The 19,907-nt window shown below is 32.6% G+C and overlaps 1 protein-coding gene across 8 annotated transcripts; it reads left to right on the forward strand.

The window, feature by feature from the left end:
- The first annotated feature begins 3,286 nt into the window (after positions 1–3,286).
- Positions 3,287–6,056, forward strand: LOC105121786 (splicing factor U2af small subunit B-like). Of its 8 annotated transcripts, none has more exons than XR_841601.1 (6): positions 3,287–3,690; positions 3,804–3,885; positions 4,194–4,320; positions 4,412–4,850; positions 4,987–5,020; positions 5,236–6,056. XR_841601.1 is itself a non-coding variant. In XM_011020571.1 (5 exons), exons 1-4 carry the CDS (start codon positions 3,361–3,363, stop codon positions 4,806–4,808), a joined length of 936 nt encoding a protein of 311 aa, XP_011018873.1. In that variant the 5' UTR covers positions 3,287–3,360; the 3' UTR covers positions 4,809–4,850; positions 4,987–6,056. The 8 variants fall into 8 exon arrangements, 4 of the variants coding, with proteins under 4 accessions (XP_011018873.1, XP_011018875.1, XP_011018876.1 ...); XR_841603.1 differs by having other exon boundaries at positions 5,741–6,056; XR_841602.1 differs by having other exon boundaries at positions 4,987–4,997.
- The last annotated feature ends 13,851 nt before the right edge of the window (positions 6,057–19,907 follow it).

The raw sequence follows: 19,907 nt of genomic DNA on the forward strand, positions 1-19,907 counted from the left end.
GGAGATCAAGTCTAATAATCATAATATTATCGACATACATAAAAAGCATAACGAACTCAAGGGCATGCCTGAGAAGAAATAAAAAATTGACTCTGAGTAAATATGAAATCTAGTAAAATGGCATAAAACTTCTTAAACCATGCTCAGGGTGCCTACTTTAAACCATAGAGAGATCTTCTCAAGCGAGAAATATTAACAAAAGAGGAAGGAAACAAATCAAGAGGAGGAGACATAAATGTTTCTTTCTTTAGGTCACCATGTAAAAATGCATTCTTTACATCCATGAGATGAAGAGAGCATCCTTTTAAAATAACAAAGACAATAACAGTGTAGCCAATATTCATTTTAGCTATAGAAACAAATATTTTCTCATAATCAAACTCATACTTCTATCAATTCCCAAGTGCCACCAAACAAGCTTTATGTCGTTCAATAAAGCCATCAAAAAGTAGCTTAATGGTACATATCAATTTACATCTAATGAGTTCAACTTCATTAGGATAAGGGGTTATATCCCAAGTATGAGTGTCTTGAAGAGCCTTAAGTTCATATTGCATAGCCTGACACCAACACTTTGAGTAGAAGCCTAGGAATAAGACTTAGGACAAAAGTATCATCAAGACTAACTTGAAAAAAGGAAGAAGAACAACCATAACAATTTAGGAGTTGGGAAACATTAGTAGATCGATGAAACGTATAGATGACAAGATCAAGTGGCAGTTTAGAGGAAAGAAGAGCTAGTGGATGACATCGTTAATACACAATACTTGGATTAAAACAAGAAAGAGTACTAGACACGTCATTAAACGAAGGAAACAAAATAGAGAAAGACACATAGTTAGGATGAGATGGAAATAAATATTTATATTGAAGAAAAATCACATTGCGAGAAATACAAAGCTTATTAGCATCCATTTTAACACATAAACCCTTTCATGAGAGTTGCTATAAATAAAAAAAGCACATTGAACAAATTGAGTAGTAAGCTTGTGATGTTCAACAAGAGGTATGAGAATAAAATAAACTCAACCAAAAACATGAAGAGAATTATAATCACGAAAAATACTAAACAAATAAGAATATGAATAATCAAGATGCAAAGTAGGGGAAGACAAATTATTAATCAAATATACAACCATATAGAAGGTTTCTAGCTATAATTTAGAAGGAACAGAAGACTCAGACATCAATGTACGAATAATATTTAAAAGATAACAATTCTTACGTTTAGATATACCAATCTATTGAGGGGAGTATAGACATGAATGCTAAAAGAGAATACCTTTCTATTGGAGAAAAGACTGAAAAGCAATAGACATGTATTCTCCTTTAGAATCGGAGCATAAGACCTTATTACAAGTAAAAAATTGGTTTTCTATATAAGTAACAAAAGTTTAGAAGGTTAAGAATACATCAATTTTAGAACAAAGAAAATAGAATCATGTGAATTGACTGTAATCATCAATAAATATCACAAAATAAATAAAGAAAAACACGACTCAAACCCTAAATATTAGAATAAACAATTTTAAAACATGTAAAAACACAATTAACCTCTAAAAAAAAAATGTAAGGATTTGTGTTTTCCAAGTTTTTAAGGAGTACAATCAAATGACAACAAAGAAAACTCATTTGTACTATTCAAATAGTCATGTTTCATAAGATGTTCCAGAATTAAAAAGTTGGAATAACCCAATTTCTTATGCCAAAACCAATTATTATTATTAGCAATGAGAGAAAAACCATTAGAAATTGAACGAGGAAAGAAAAAGGACCGAAGAGGAAAAAACATCCCACTTGAGGCCTTCTCGATATTTCTTGTCTTGATACTTGATCCTGCACATAACAAATAGAATGACTAAAATGAAAAAAGAACAATTTTCTTCTACTAATTGTCCCACAAAAATGAGATTGACAAATAAATCAGGAGACACAAACACAATAGTAAACGAAGACCTTAAATTATCAATCATTATAACATGACAAGTACTGTTATTTACTATTTGAATATGTTGTTTACCATTATACTTATAAACATTAAGTAAAGTAGTCGAGCTTCTAGTCATGTGATTGGAAGCAGTAGAGTCAATTAATCAAGGAGAAATAAGAAGATGTTTTTTACCTTAGAAATCAAGAATAGAAAGGGCATAAATAATCATATGTTGCTCGGGAGTAATATTTGAAGAAAAACTTAAAACAACAAGTTATGAAGAAGTTGTATGTAGAAAAATAGATTGAACAACAATATAAAGAGCAAAAATGGATCAATTCTGAGGGCAGACAAGACAATCCTTAATAATATGACCTTGCTTCTTGTAATAACTATAAAATTTCTTATTGCAATATTTTTCAAAGTGCTCAATTTCCATGCAACTATAACATTGTAGTGGAGATTTAAATCATCTTCTATCGGAAGTGACATATGCTTTATTAATCATTTTAGAACCATCAACATTATGAGTAAGGCTAAGTTGTGAGGTGAGATATTATTCTTCGAGTAAGAGTTCATTTAAACAAATTTTTAAAAATGGGATAAATTAGCAATTGATTAACCCACCTCATGCATTTTGAAACTCATATCATGAAACTCATATCAAAGTTTCATCAAGAATTAATCCTTCTAACTCTTGTAATGAATTACTTGAAGTACCTATTAAAGTTTATCTGGGAACATAAAAATTCACCAACCTAGAATAATTATTCTAGTATGGAATAAATTTACTCAATAAAAAAATTTCTTTGGTGACATTTTCTTAGCAATAGTAAATTCATGAAAATTATTGATCATATAAGGTTTAATAGAGCTAAGAAATTAGGAATCAATTTTGGCATCCCTGCATTTCTAAAGGGAAGCAATTTTTATATTTTTACATTTTCATGAATTAAGTTTCTTAGAATTTGTAGGAGCCATAAAAAACACTTATTCAAATAACCTCTCAACTCTTTTCTTTTCGTGAACATCCAAAACTGGAATTTTTGTCTAACATGGTTCTTGTCACTAAAGCGTTTAAATAATTTTTTTAACGTGGTCAACTCATAACATACAAAATAATGGTAGAGGGGTACAGTGAGTTTGACGAGCTTTTTCAAGCTTTAACTCATGCCAACATCCGAAGAAAAATGCAGGCCGTGGGGTTCGAACCCGCGCGTGCTTATGTATACAACATCTTTGATCACCCCACTTGAGCTCTCGGGCAAACCTGCCAACGTGGTCTCTATTTTTTATATATACCTATTTTCTAAATACACTATATAATTGATCTTTGATAATCGAAACACACAATTTTTGGTATTTAGCACACTATTAAAGGGAAAAAAAAAAAAAACCCTAGACTGGAATCGTAAAGAAATAGAGAGAGAATGGCGGAGCACTTAGCATCCATATTCGGGACAGAGAAAGACAGGGTGAACTGTCCATTTTACTTCAAGATCGGAGCCTGCAGACATGGTGATCGATGCTCAAGACTCCACACAAAGCCGACAATCAGCCCAACCCTGTTGCTCTCCAACATGTACCAGAGACCTGACATGCTCACTCCTGGAGTGGATCCTCAGGCTCAATCGCAGTCCCTCGATCCCCGGAAGATTCAAGACCACTTTGAGGATTTTTATGAGGATTTGTTTGAAGAACTCAGCAAGTATGGTGATATTGAGAGCTTAAATATCTGTGATAATCTTGCAGACCACATGGTACTTTCTTCTTCTTCTTTTTTCTCTTTTTTTTCTGAATTAAACAAAGTAAAATCGTAGAATTAATTTAATGGGTTAGCTGTTTATTTTTTTTGGACTTGCTGTGCAAGCAGGTGGGTAATGTGTATGTCCAGTTTAGAGAAGAAGAGCACGCTGCTAATGCCCTTCGCAATCTCAACGGAAGGTTTTATGCAGGTTATTAATATTCATAATCCCTCCCTTTTTTTGTGAGTTTTTGTTTATTGTTATTCTTGTATTAAACGTATAACTATCATTTTAATTTTAACGGTTGTAAACAATTCCTTGTTAATCATTCAACTTTCAATTATCTTTTATGCATTTGATTTTCCTATTTTAAATGTTTTCCCAGGTTTGTTTTGGTTCTGCTTCTGCTCTAAGTATTAGTCGGAAATAGCTTACCTATATGATATTTCGGTTGTGTTTTAAGAAGAGTTTGATATGGAGGCACATTTTGATATTTTCATGAACCCTCAACATGCCAGGGCGACCCATCATTGTTGACTTTTCTCCTGTCACGGATTTCCGCGAAGCTACATGTAGGCAATATGAGGAAAATGTTTGCAATAGAGGTGGCTACTGCAACTTCATGCATCTTAAGAAGATTAGCAGGTGGCTTTCTCAGCGTAATTGTTTATCCAGCAGATATCCCAGTAACTCAGGGACTTGGTGGTCTAACCAATTTTTTCATTGTTGGTTGTAGGGAATTGAGGAGGCAGTTATTTGGGAGGAACAGGCGAAGACGTAGCCGCAGTAGAAGCCATAGTCCTGATAGGCACCGTGGTTATGAGGAGCGTCCACATGGTGGCCGTGGTTTGAATAGGAGAGAGGATGACAGGGAGCATCACAATGAAAGGGGCAGGAGGCCTAGAAGCCGAAGTCCTGCACGCAGGGGAGGACGAAGTAGCCCTGGGGGGAGGAGAAACAGGAGTCCTGTCAGAGAGAGTAGTGCTGAAAGAAGGGCTAAGATTGAAAAGTGGAACAGGGAAAAGGAACAGACAGAATCTGGTGGTAGAGGTGATAGCAGAAACCCTGAAAATGACAGGGATAACAGTGACTTCGCTGAGAATGGTGGCCATTATGATGATGCCCAGCACTAGTAGGAGCTTGATGGATACTAGGGACCTACCTGGAAACGTCTGGTTTGTCCCTTGCTTCCCACTGCTTCATGTTTGTTTAATACAAAACTCATTATCTTGGTCAAAGAAATGCTGCAACTTTATTTTTATGAGACAGCCCATTCAGAAAATATACCTCACTACCATTTCCACTGTGCAGGTGGAGTACAGGTTCAGTGTCTTGTGTTATGAAAGTAAATTCAATTTCTTGCCCCTATCACCATCTTAAATTGAAAGGAAAGGAAACGGAATGAACTAAAAAAAGAAACAACAAAGGCATAGAATATATTTAGATCCTTCTAAGATCTCTCCTTTTATACTGGAGTTGATTGTATATGCATGTTGGTGCTTGTTATTTCCACTGTTCAAAATTTATTTTATCAAGTAAGATACCTGATTTTTGATGTAGATTTTAAGCTGAAGTACCCGCTTTGTGAGTGTTGTATCATAGTGGAACTGTTTCTGGAGTAAATTCAAAACCTCAAAGGTTGATAGGTACATTGATAGTTCAATCTCTTTTATACAAGAGGTTTATTTTTAAAAATAATTAAAATTGTTTTTCCTGCTTTAGCAAAACCTTCCAAACAAAATAACCTGTTTTAATTGACTGCTCTCTAAAACCACAGAGTATTGTTTGCTCAGAGATGTTTTGAAGGTCTATACAACTAATCCTTGTTAAAAAAAAATCTGAGGCGGCATTATCTGATCAAATTAACTCATTTTGCCTTATAGTCAGGATGGGTGATCAAATCTTACAGCAATTTGGAATTGTCTTTTGCCCTTATATGATTATTTCATTTTCTTCTAAAAACCCTCAACTTACCTAGTTTACTAGTTTTGCAGGTTCAGGCTTTCCTGCTTCCCAGGATCGGCCTCAATCTCTTTTGGCAGCTTACAATGATATTTGTATACAGGTTGGGCTGTTGTTTACCTGCAGAGCGTTTTAGTGGAGTTCCATTTTAATGTTGTTGAAGCATCAAGAAAGCTCTTGGATCTTTGTACGATGAGGAAAACTTTGACACTTCCATACAAGGTGAAATGGCTGTGAATCATTTGTCATATGTAGATTCTTCAAATGGAATACAGATTGAGTTCTTTGGGATATTGGTAATCGTGCTTTTGTTTTTATCATGCACTACTGTCAAGTTCGTGGATGATTGTTTTGCCACTTCGTGTAGTGATTGTGTTGTGAGCTTATGATCAAAATATTTATTTTATGCTTGTTGTTCAGTGTTTACTCTTTCACCTGTCTGGAACCCTTTACCTCATCAATTATCATTTAAAAGTCAGATGTTTAGAGGGTAGCTTCTGGCCGTCATGATCTAGTCTTAGAAGTGAATTTGGGAGCAAGGGAATCCTGAATAAACGTGGGTTTTAAATCGAGTCCTTCAATGAGGTCTGATTAGTACCCTTTACAATATTTGGAGGCAATACATGTGGTTTTCACATGTTTTATAAAAGAAATCTATTTGTATTAATCCTCTCACTCACCAGTGGCGTTTGGTTTGCATGAAATATTGTTCTAATTTTCCCCTGTACTTGTCTAAAACATTTTAGGAAAATTGTAAGATATTTTATGGTTAACCTATACCGTTTAGTGTATTTTGTTGAAAAATATTTTTAGTTCATAATATATTTTACCACAATCACACGACCCTACCTGCCACAACATTTGTCATCGCCAGCATTTGTATCTTTTGCCACCGTCTGTGTATTTTGTGCAAAATAAATGCCCTAGTCTCGTATGCATATCCTTCTACAAATAGAAAACAAAGCCCCATTAATCTAGTTTTACAGATAAGGTCATACATGCAGTCGAGTTTGCACATCCTTCTACCCGGAGAACAAAGTCGGGCGAAGGAATCATCCTCTTCCTGGTCCACATCTCCCCAAGTGTCATGATAATCATTGATGCTATCTTTGCCTCTCATCTTTATCTCCTTCAACCTTTTCAAATCATATCCTCCACTGCTTCTTTTGGGGTTTCACCTGATACTCGTACTCAAAAATTATATATATAAAAAAAAACTTTCCTTTTCTCTTTGCTAAGCTTCTGAACATGAGATTTCCTCAGAGGTTTGAATGGTGGGAGCTGGTCCTATCCATCCTCATCTTCTCCGTCTGAATCAAAGGGATCAACTTGGTCAATGTCTGAATCACTGTATTTGAAATCCCATCATTCAAAAACCTATAGCAAATATCATTTACTTGAAAGATCTAATGCTGCATCAAATTCCCAATTCATTCCGATCTACAAAATCCTAATCAAATCTTTTGCAACTGTGATACAAATGAATCTTTTCACCACCAGTCTAAAACAGAAACCAAACCGTTCACTCACCATCCAACATGAGCGGCACCAGCAGGAGCAGCGGCAGAGAAGGCATCGCCACCGAGGAAAGACAAGAAACCAGCATTAGCAGGCTCTTGGTCATCAAGAAACAAATCATCAGGAACCCTAAACGCACCATGAGCATAAAGAAGAGCAAACCCAACCATTAAAGCGGAGATGAAGAGCATCCTGTGCTTGTCAAGAAAATAACAACAATCGTCTAAACAAGAAGAATCCCTAACATTTCAGAGTCCGAGGATGTACGACCAACAATAACCAACGGCTGATCTGATGGTCTAAAGGGATAGAGGGGGCCGGGTCGGAGATTGGGATAGGAGGAGGGGGATAAATGATGTCGTTTTGTCTCTCATTGTTATGTATGGGGTTCAGTGGTTATTTTATTATATTTGAATTATTATTTTTATTTAAGTTGTAAACTGTAAATTTTTTAAAATTTATTAGATAAATATAATTTTAACTAAACTATAAAATAAAAATATTTTATTTATTTAAGGTTAGAACCGTGCTACATTGATGTCAATAAAATCTATTGATCGTCGGCGCAACATCACTAAAATGTTTTAGGGTTTTAAAGGTTTAGAGTTTTTGGGTTTTAGATTTTAAGGGTCAGGTATAGAAATTTAGAATTTAGAGTTTTAGGTTCTATTGTTTAGGGTTTTGAGGATTGTGAGAGTTTAGGGTTTAGAGTTTTAGAGTTTTTTTAGAATTTAGGGTTTTTGTATTTTAAGGTTTTTAGGGTTTAGTTTTTTGGGTTTAGAGTTTCATGGTTTTGAGGGTTTAGGGTTTATGATTTTGGTTTTTAGAGTTTAGGATTTTAAAGGTTTGGGGTTTTTGGGTTTTAGGTTTTAAGATTTAGGTTTGGGGGTTTAGGGTTAGGTTTTAGATTTTAAGGTTTTACGGTTTTGAGAGTTTGGGGTTTATGGTTTTAGGATTTTTAGGGTTTAGAATTTTTAGGGTTTACTATTTAAGGTTTTAGGGTTTAGGGTTTTTAAGGTTTAGAGTTTTTGTGTTTAGGGTTTCATGGTTTTGAGGGTCTAGGGTTTATGGTTTCGGCTTTTAGGGTTTAGAGTTTAGGATTTTGTGGTTTAAAAGGTTTAGGGTTTTATGTTTTAAAGTATAGGTTTGGGGATTTAGGGTGTCACCCGTATGCAACGTCGCGGCGAACTTCCACTATCCATGAAAAATAAAAATGTGGTGTATCTTTGGCAAATATGAAAAGACAAGGAATTCTTGTGTCTCTTATCAGTTCAATACAAGCCCTCCTCAATAAGGAGGTTCTTATCTTAAAATGCAGTTAAACGTAATTGTTCTATTATCCAAAAAATAAATTAAAAATCTAAAATACGCATTACGTGTAATGTCATACCCCGGATACTAAGCGACAAACAAAATAAATTTTTCCTTGTTTTTGAAATTTTAGCCAATGTTCTCTTGACATTAACAAACCGGTTATTAAAGTCAAAATGCATGCTAAAATATTGTTTTTGTTGTATGAAAAATACAATATGATTTTTTTAGCTTTGAGACATTTGACCATATGCACAAAAATATTTTTTTGTTTTTTTTTCAATTTTTTATATTTTTTTAAAAGTTTTGATGAAAACCGGGTATTTTAATACCGGACTTGTATTTTTATGATGTATTTATTTGGAATGGGTCAGCACGGTCCAACATAAAAAAAACTTGATGGGCCAGCACCGGCCCAACATACAACAAAATAGTCCAGTACCGGCCAGACATGAAAATGGGTCGACACTAGCCCAACATGAAACGGGCCTGTTTCGGCTCGACATAAAATGAAATGGACTGGCACTAGCCCAAAACAAAATAAAACGAGTTGGCTTCAGCCCAAAACAAAATGGAACGGCCTGGCTTCGGCCCAAAACAAAATGGAACGGGCCTGCTCAGGCCCAAAACAAAATGGAACGGAACTAGCCCAACATGCAAAATGGGCCAAGGCTGGCCCATTACAATGATAATTGGTTGTAGAATGTGAATTGCTCACGTTCTGCATGCCAATAAAAGAAAAAGAGAAACTGGAGCAGAGAAGGAAGAAAACTTACCCGGCGAGAGGAAACGTGGTTATTGTTGTCGTCAGCAGCTCGCGGTGGTGGAGACGGTGGCAGGCGATGCTCCTTCTTCTTCTTCCTCACTGTACAGAGGCGAGATCCTTTGTTTTTTTTTTGTTTTCTTTTCTTTTCTTCTGTTCTTTTCCCTCTTCTCTATTCTATTCTCTCTTCTGTTTTGACTCTTTCTCATACATCTATCCCTCCTTTCTTTCCTTTCATTCTCGGTCCCCTCCTCCTCTCTCAATTTCTTTTTTTTTTTCAGTCCCCTTCCCCTGTTTTCAAAGGCAAAAACAGGTTAGGGAAATGTGGCTGGGCCGGCCACTGTGCTGCCCCCCCTCCACCGCCTCTTCAACACGTGGAAAGGGTGGCAAGTCGGCATCTTTTTAACGTTATTAAGGGGAGGGAAGTCAATGAGAAACATAGGAGAAAAACAAAATTTTCTTCCCCTATTCTCTGTGTGTTTAGGGGAAGAAGATGATGGTGTCGTTCAAAACGGCACCATTTTGAGTTTTTTTTTAACAGTGAATGAAACGGCGCTGTTTCATTTAAATGCAAAGACGACAAAACCGTATCTATTTTCATATTGGTCATCAATTTATAATTTTTTCAATCAAGTCCTAAATTGCAATTTTGATTTAAAAATTAATGTAATTGCATCCGTGCTAAAATCCAACAGCGGCCCTAAAGTTGGTCACCTTTTTCACTTTAATCCTTGGTTGACCCTCAATTGAGTAATAAACTTCTAATTTCTTCAATTGGGCCCTTGACCGGTTTAATTTCAACCCCTTTACTTACGCATCTTTTTCATTTTGATCCCTGGTTTCGGATTTCTTTAATTAAGTCTCTAATTAGCCATCAAACTTCAATATTTATGCAATTAAGCCCCTGATTTGACCAAATTAACTTCCAAAAAGTATAATTTGACCCTATAACTTTAATTGCTTCTAATTAAAGCCTGAATTAACTCCAAAATCATTTTTTCTTGCAATCAAATTCTTCATAAATTCAATTAAACCTTCAATAAAATTTAATGGAGTCCATAAACATCTGATTTTGGGCTTTTCTTACTAAAATTGAATTTTCTTTGTCAATGGGGTCAGTCAATAAAATACTGTCAAATTTTTATTTTTATATTTTTAAACTCCTCAACCAAATTTTACCCATTTTTAGGATGCGCTGACATCATTTTTTCACTATTCATATTTTTGATAATATTTTTTGATTTTTTTGTATTTTATTATTTTTCATACGGGGGGGGCCTAAACCCTAAACACTAAAAACTCTAAATTTTTTTTTTTGGATTCAAGGAAACCCCACACCCTGAAAAGCGCACTTTGTGGGCTAAGATGAGCGAGTAAAACTCTAGATGTCCCAAACTCCTACAAGAGGTGCACGCCCTGACTTAAACTCGAGACCTGCTGTATAGATCTCAAGCCCTTTACCATCATGTTATGCCCCTTCGGGATGCTAAACCATAAACCCTTTAAAACCCTGAACCCTAAATACTAAAAACTCTAAAACTTTCAAACATCAAACCCTAAACCCTAAAATCCTAAAACCCTAAACACTAAAAAAGCTAAAACCCTCAAATCCTAAACCTTTTAAAACCCTAAAACCTAAAACTTAAAACGCTGAACCCTTAAAACCCTAAAACTCTAAACTATAAACTCTAAACCCTCAAAATCATCAATAACCCTAAAACCTAAAACCTAAAATTCCAAAACCCTAAACACAAAAAAACTCTAAAACTCTCTAACGCTAAATCCTAAACCTTTTAAAACCCTAAACACAAATCCCCCCTAAAACCCTAAACACTAAAAACTGTAAAACCCCCAAACGATAATCCCTAAACCCTTTAAAACCCTAAACACAAAACCCCCTAGAACCCTAAACCGTAAAACATAAAATCTCTAAAACCTTAAACACTTTTAAACCCTAAACCCTAAAACCCTAAACACTAAAAAAATCTGAAATCGTCAAACCCTAAACCCTTTAAAACTTTAAACCCTAAAATCTAAAACCTGTGGTGGTATGGAATTCATTATTTCAAGTTGGAATTCTAGCTTTGTTTCTTATGCCAATTCACTTTTAAAATAAAAGATAAGAAAAAGGAATGGGAAAAGGATGGTGTAGAACAGAAAGATTACTTAAACAAGGTTACATGCAAAGCTCACAATCAATGATGTTGTTTGAGTTAGTCTTTTACCTTTGATTTCTTCAAATTATCAAACAAAATCTCCTATTTTCCCATCATTAGCCATAAATCTATAAAATGGCTTGTGGCAGTTCCTGGAAATTATAATCAGGGAACCACTTCTACGAGCAAAGATCAGTAAAGGACTTAGACTTTTAGTTAATTCATGACAAAAATGCTCAAGGATTGGCCTGTTTCCAAATCCTCCATTCTAATTCAATTCCATTTTTTAGCAGGACATGTGATTTGGTATTTGAACCTTTATTTCTTGGAAATGATCGCTGACATGCACAATTCCAAGGAACTAAAACTCAAAGTTTGGATGTTCTACAGATATCATACCATCATATTTCATGAGAAATTTGACCATTTCTTTACAAACAAGGTGCTAGCTTCGATTATTTATTTATGACTTTGAAATTACAATAAAGCATTTCTGTAATATCTGAATCTAGGACAGCTAGCACAACTTTCTACAAAGAATCTGCTTATTATATCAAAAGGTAGCTTTAATTGGTTAGGGAGCAATATGCTCGATTGGTCTAAAAAAAGAGTATGAATAAAGGGCCATAAGATAACAAGACAAGTTCCTTTATGATTATCTGGAATGCAATCTTCTTACCTTTCTTTTATCATTCTTTAATAAAGTTGATTTATTTAAACTAGGTTTTACAGAATGGACAGGAGGCCATGCAGATACAGATGTCTATTTCAGTATTAATCAAATCTTTGATACAGAACAACAAAAAATTATTGTAGTTCCACACCTATTGACACTGTTAGCATAAAAGATTATTGATAGTAAAAAGAAATATATACAAAGAGAGATGAATAATAAAAATATAAAAAATACAGTCTTTTTATTTAAATTCATAAATATATAGCAAATTCATAAAGTAAATTAATATTACAAAGTTCATTTGTTAACATAGGATGGATGCCTGCTTATGATTTTTCTTATGAGGCTTTTTTGTGGTGTGTTTAGAGGTGGAGTCTGCAGCTTAGGGGTTGGTGTCACAATAAGGGTGTGGAGGAGCAACAGCACATGAGGTGGCAACAGTGGCAGCCGGGGAGGTGGCAGCATCCATTATGAGACTCACCTCATTCACTAAAACTTCTCTTGAAATAATAAAATTGGTACGTTTTGCACCACTAAACAATACAAATAAATCCATTAATAGAGACAATTGCAACGATATAAACAAAGAAAACCAGCAACAACAACTTACTTTTCTTTTGAAAAAGACCATGATGAGATGCCCGTAGGGCATTTCTCACGTAGAAATGTTGTTTGTCCTCTAATTAAACATTTTCTATTTGTTATCTTAATCTCTGCTTCGTGTAAACAAATAGTACTTTTTTTCACGTTTAAAACACCAAAAAAACTACCAGAAGATTCTTCCGTTTCAAAGTAACAAAATCTAAAAGCAAATAAATTAAAATTAAAATTAAAAAAAACAACACACTATCCTTACCACCCTCTCTATAACAATTATGCATAGATGATCATAAAAATAAAATTACCTTGTTCGTCTTCCTTGATTTCCTATGATTGCTAGTGATCGTGTTCTTTTATTGTTATTGTGTCTAGTGATCTGTTTGTTAGTCATGGGGTGTAATATGAAGTTTATTTAGAGAACAATTAAAAGATGCCAGTTATTATAAAATGAAAGCTGAGAAAGAAAGAGCTAATAAGATAGAAGTTGACAGAGAGAGAATTGATAAGATAGAAGTTGCAGAGAGGTGATGGATGAAAGGTAAAGATGTTATTAATACAGGTAGAGTTGATAAGACTCGCATACACGTGTGCGTGCTCTATCGAATTCCAAACATATCATATTTATCTTTAACTAGATAAATATAAATGGGGTTGAGTAAATAAATGCTATTTTCATGTGGTTTTGCTCCTTCTTGATCTGTACGCTTAACTGGTGTAAATGGACGTCCTATACTACGAGCTCCTGTGTTTTGCATGTTCTAGGCTTTTCTCCCAGGTTTTCTTTTAGCACAGATACGCCTACATCAACTGCGATATTTCTATGGAGAGAGTACTGATAAGATCATACGGCCAATGTTGAGACAATTATGTGTATATAGGGGAAAGATCTTTTTACTTGGAGAGCGAGCTAGAACCTATACGGCCAAATAGGTTTCAGCTAGCTAGTAGAGATGAGCACAACATTAATGAGTGGTTTGATTTCAACCACATCAACTGTGAACTGTATCCATACGGAGTAATTAATGACACAAGGGACTGTAGTTTGTGTTCTATATTGATCCAATATAACAATGAATTTTCGCATGAAATCGAAGCAAACACCATGTTGAATTTTAATGTATTATTGTTAAAATAATTTTTTTAAAAAATATAATTTTTTTAAAAACATATGCTATAAAATGGCTCTCTCCCTTAACAAGTGGAACAGGACGTGGGTCAACCATGTGATATGTCATTGACCCACGTATTTGTTGTGAATAAAATGCCGACACATGCTAATTTTACTAAATATTGTCAGACAACCTTTGTTTTTCTTTTAATCCTTTTAGCAAACACTTATCATATTTAAGATATGTCAATATATATATATATATATATATATATATATATATATATAGTCCTAATATATTTAACATGGGAGCTTTTGCTAAGGATAATTATGTCTAAGCATAAGAGTATCAAATCTTTTATACCATTGCCTCAATGATTGCTCTAAGCCATAAAATAAGCAGTTGGAGAATATATACTTTCAGTGATGTTTATTCTAGAAGAATAAAAAATCTAAGAAAATAGTATTGAAAGCCACTAAGAAGATGCTTTCTTTTAACATCCATTGCATCCATTTTTGGGTTCATCTACAAATTTTGATAATAAATACCACTTTTTGTTAGCTACAATAATTCTCAAAACATAGAAATTAAGGTAATTTTTATGAATGAGATTATTATTTAGATAAAGATATAACTTTTTTTATAATCAAACTAGCTAAGGAAAGATTACAAAATGTTACAGAATCAATGCTATTTTATGTGTTAGAACATATTAACTTTTATGTATCCCATGAGTTTATATGAGTCCTTATATGGTAGGTTGCTTTTTTCAACTTAATTTTTTTTAAGTATAAAAGATTTTACTACTTAAGTCAAATCCAATAAAATAGTTTAATGTAATTATATGATTAAAAAAAAGCAATAGTAGTAAATGTACTGAATCTAAAGTGAAGCTATGATAACAATGACTTGCAGAAAAAGAACAATTGAAAAAAAAAAACAATTACAAAGGTGAATTCCAAGACAACCCAATGTTAAAGGAAAAAAATAAAAAAAAATGAAAAATAAAATAAAAAATTCCCGAACCAATTTGAGTTAGTATGGAAAATTTGTGAACCAGTTCATGAGGTTGGGTCATCCTTATAAAAAGTAAATAAAAAAATAAGTTAAATTATAAAAATTATGGTCAATTGAAATCAATTCGTTAGGAAGTAAATAACAAAATTCATACAACCTATATTAACCCATATTGAGATATTTTCTCGAACTCCAATTAACCTGAAATTTTAACCCAATGTAGGATGACATGTCAAAAGTCTCCACATCAAATTTTAGCTTAATCCAACGGTCGGATTGAGAGTTATGATTGTTACTATAAAATTGGATAGTTGCACATGTTATATCAAAGTCCGAATTTAACTTTGCTTGGATTATATCATAAAGAATATCCAATTGACCCTAAAATTAATATGGAGGGTGATTAGGACCCTAGTAATCAAAGTATCGAGCTAATTTTTAGTTGATTTGATCCAATTTTTTCATGTTTAGTTTTTTATGGTAGAAACAAAAAACTATCTTATGAGCGACTTGTTTTTCTTTGTTTTTGTTTTATATAGTATGATGAAAAGTTAAGGAGAAAAAGAGATTGGACAAGAAGGAAACTTCTTTTCTTTGTTTTTTAATTTTAATTTTGCTAAATCAACAAGAAACAAAAATTTTGAAAGGATATAACCTTATTAATGGAGCCAAGCTCTAATATCAAATTATGCAAACCTCATGATGGCATGGTCACACAACCCACATGTTTGCAAACACTAAATTCCCAGAAATCCCAATAAATTAGGTTTGTCACGAAGTCAGTTGTTCTTCGATAAGTTGGTTTTTAGTTTTTTAGAGAATAAAGGAAGGGAGACTATCCCACCAACACACACACACACAGACAAAGTGCGACAAATAAGAAGTTTCTTGATCTGAAAATTGTGTAACCCTTACATGTCTAGTTACTTGTTACAGCTTCAGTAACCACGTTTCCCCACCTTCTCTTTATCATATATGTTTCCTATCATGAAATTCATTCTTTCCATCATCTTCATCATGACTTCATTTGGAACTTAATTTCACCTTCGGGTGGGGGTGGTGTACTGTTTTGATCTAACATGATGGTACTGCAAAATTGGTTAGTGGTATAAAAATATCCTTGCATCTCTTGTGTTTGGGATTTGGTGTTTGGACAAGCAAATAATTCCTCTGACTTGGGTATAGGGTTTATGGTTTCGAATTTAGAGTTTAAGGTTTTAGGGTTTAGGGGTTTTGGGTTTTGGGTTTAAGGTTTTAGGTTTTAGGGATTTTAGGTTTTTAGATATTTAGGGTTTTGGGTTTTGGGTTTTATGGTTTTAGGGTTTAGGGTGTTTGGTATTGCGATAGCTGTTGTGGTTGTGGTTTAAAGAAAATTATTTTATAAAAAGTACTTTTAGTTGAGGTTGGTTTGTAAAAATAGGTGTTTGGTTAAACTGTGGTTGAAATTGAGATTGAAAAAAAAGTAGTTTAATGTATTTGGTTAATATTGCTTTTGAAATTGAGATCATAAAATAATTTTAAAAAATATATATTAATATTGATGATTTTTAATTTAAATATTATGGATTTAATTATTCCTATTATATCATCAAATAAATCATACTTTATATAAAAACATTTATTGTTACATTAAACTATCTATAATTCCATTACGTATAAAATTCATCCAACAAGAACTACAAAATTAGATAAAATATTATTAAGAATAAAATTGAGATTCGAATAAATTTAATCCATCTTAAACTAAATTAGATTTTAAAAAAAAAAATTAACATGAACAGTAACAGTGGAATCATGCTCCACTGTTCACTGAACAGTAAAGCATGGTTCAGCATTTTATCCCGTAGAAAGCACCTACTAGCTGCTTCTCTTTTTCTTATGTTTCAAACGCAGCAAATCATGAGGCACATGAACAGTAACAAGCGTTTGTTTAATTAACTAAACATTTTATAAAATGAAACTACATGAAACGTGGACATTACCAAACGGGTTCTGGACTGTTGGGAAGAAGATTTTCAGATTGATTGAAAAGGAGAGTGTAAGACAATTGCATGAGTTGCCAGCTGTTGGTAAAAAATAGAATTGTTCAAAACTTGTTCAAATAAAATATAAATAATATACAAACAGAACTTATATATACAGAGAAAAGGAACAGGTTATATTAATTGCCTTACAATTTTTACAAAATATACTGAAACAGTTAGAATTTTTATTATAGTAAGTTGTATTAATTTAAGTGGTTAGAAATTTTATTCTACAATCTCAATTTTCACTTCCCAGGCCACCACTATATAAGCCACTTAAAAATCTTATAATCTTTCGACATGAGATTACATATCACTGTATGAACTATTTGAAAATCTTATAATTTTTTAATGTGGAATTATGGTTTTGAATTTTAAATTTTTTTATCAATTAAAAAATTCATTAGATCAATTTATTATTCATCTATAATTAATTTTAGATCTATTAATTTTTTATGTTAAATTGCTTAACTTGGAGAACATTTTCTAACAAAGCCTTAACCTCAAATATGAGTGGATCCTATATTTATTTTGATCTTGAATATATTCATTAACAATGTCAAAGTCAATTTTCAACAATCCCCGACTTTTTCAACAATCCCCTTCATAAATAGAAATTGTTTGACCAATGCATAAAGACGTGATGATTCTTAAAGAGGAAATGAATTTGTAAATTATTATATTAGAATATATAGCTTTTAACTTTGAATATTTTTTTTATGTAGTGTTATTAGATTTTATTGGTTAATTTATAAACACTGTATCTTAAATTATTCGGGTTTTTTAAATAAATTATAATAATAATGCTCACATGGCTCTTATTCTAAATATTTTTTTAGTTCTCACGATTATGTTTATTTAGACTCCGAATATCTTTTGATTTCATGAGTACTAAAATGAATTCAACTTTTTAAAATTTTTAAAGAAAAAATTATATTTCTCTCATATAGATAATCTCTTTTTAAGAATATTTTACGATACTTTACTTGATAAACTAAGATATGAAAATCATTAAAAACACAACTCATCTTTGTTATGTTATAGCTAGCACCTTCATTCATCATAAAAATAAATAGGAAATTTATTATTCCTGAGTGCTAATGAAAATATCATATAAATTAGTTTTTTCTTGAAATATTTTTCATCTTGGGATATCTAGTAAACTAGATAAGGTAATTATCACATTCTTTTTATTTTTAGAAGCTTTGAGTGTTTTCTCCTCAATAAAATATACATAAACTCTTTTATTAAGCTTTTAATAATATTTTTCTTTGATCTCACATAATACATGAAAATAACTGCATTTAAAAGAAAATATTCAATGATATTATATATATAATGTATATCATTATACATTTTACTCTATGCCTTTTTAATTCTATACTAGGATAATATTGGACACAAATTATTGCCACTAGCTTTCGCTAACATGAAACATCCTCTTATAATGGGTCATTGCCTCCACCCTTATAGTCCTCTCTATTATCATTTGTGAAAAATACTAGTTTTTTTTTTTTTTTTTTTTTGTGGATGGAGTGTCCGCCACCCTTTAATCTCCCACAATAAGGGGCAGCCCTGAGCTCAAGTCTATTTCTCATGGGTTATGCCACTCAACTTCTATGCTATGTTTAAATATTGACTACTCTCCTTAATTACAATCAAGTAAACTCCCGTTTCTTTTTGAAAATAGCACGTCTTTGCTCATGGCTTGGCTAGACAACCTAACATCTTTACAAAAATGGAAAATGAAGAATTAATTTTCCACAACTCCAACTTCTACCAGATAACAAGGATTTTTTCCACCGGCTTATGCAAGTCTCAGTATAGGAGTCACTCAATTTCCTCTCTAACTTTGCCAAGAGCTATAAACTTGAATTTTATTGTGGATCTTAGAATGCACATTTGCTTAGAGTATTTTCAAAACACAATTGCTCTACTAAGCATAAAAATATATCCGCTAATGGGTTTTAAATACCCTATTTATAGATTTATAATCATTTATTTGGGAATTTTATTTTATAATTTACTTTAATTTTCTTTATATGAGGTTATATTAATCTTATAACTTAGGTCGCGGGTTAACACGAGGTAATTTAGATCATTTTTTTATCCTTTTATATTTGAATTTGTTTTCAATTTCATCCTTCAACATTAAATTGATTGAAAATTGAGCTTCATTATTTATTTCAATTTGATTTATATGAAGTTATCGCAATTTTATGACCCAAACCATGTATTTAAAAGATTAACTCAGGCCGATCCAATATGTTGTCATCTCAATATTTTAAAAAAAAATATTTAAACTTTTTGTATCAAATTACATTTTCACCTCTCAAATTACATTTTCACCTCTCCACCTCTCGTCCAAATTCTTTTAGACCCGCCAAGTCAACCAAGTAACATTAGATCGCCCCTATATAATTTATTTATTTTCCTACTAGAAAATACATTAAAAATACTTGAACATTTTTCTTATATTAAAAAAAAATGATCCAACTCTAACATAACATGAGCCAAAGGTCTAGCATACCAAACATAAGCCTTTTTACTATATACTATAGTAGTTGTTCTCTAACACAAACCTTTAGCCTTTATTTAGAACATTTAGCAAAATGTGAGGCTGTAATGTGTTAGTAATGCAATTGTTGCTTTTGTAAAAATATCTTTCAATTAAAAATGCTTTAAAAATATTATTTTTTTATAATATTTTGAAGATATAGAGAGCTAGACACGAAAACTAACAAGATAAAAAAAATAATTGTCAGCACCAAACCAAACATCCATCGAAAACACATATTGGCCACAGATGACAGGGATGTTGAAAAAAATCAGAGGTTACCTTGTAAGTTATTTGCTTAATCACCAGGCGACATTACACGTTCCATCTAAAGATGACAACCAATATTCACACACTGCACATTACAACTACTTTTTTAATATTTATTAACATAAAAGACCAACCTACCCCTTGGCCCATTTAATAATAAAAAAAAAAAAAAAAAACACAAGTTGAAAATACGACTCCTCTCGGACCAAAAGCAAAGGGTTTTTTTGACTGAAAAACCTAAGATTAACCCAAAATTGCCCCCACATGCA

Source organism: Populus euphratica, unplaced genomic scaffold, assembly GCF_000495115.2.
Source record: "Populus euphratica unplaced genomic scaffold, PopEup_1.0 scaffold46.1, whole genome shotgun sequence".
NCBI lineage: Eukaryota > Viridiplantae > Streptophyta > Magnoliopsida > Malpighiales > Salicaceae > Populus > Populus euphratica.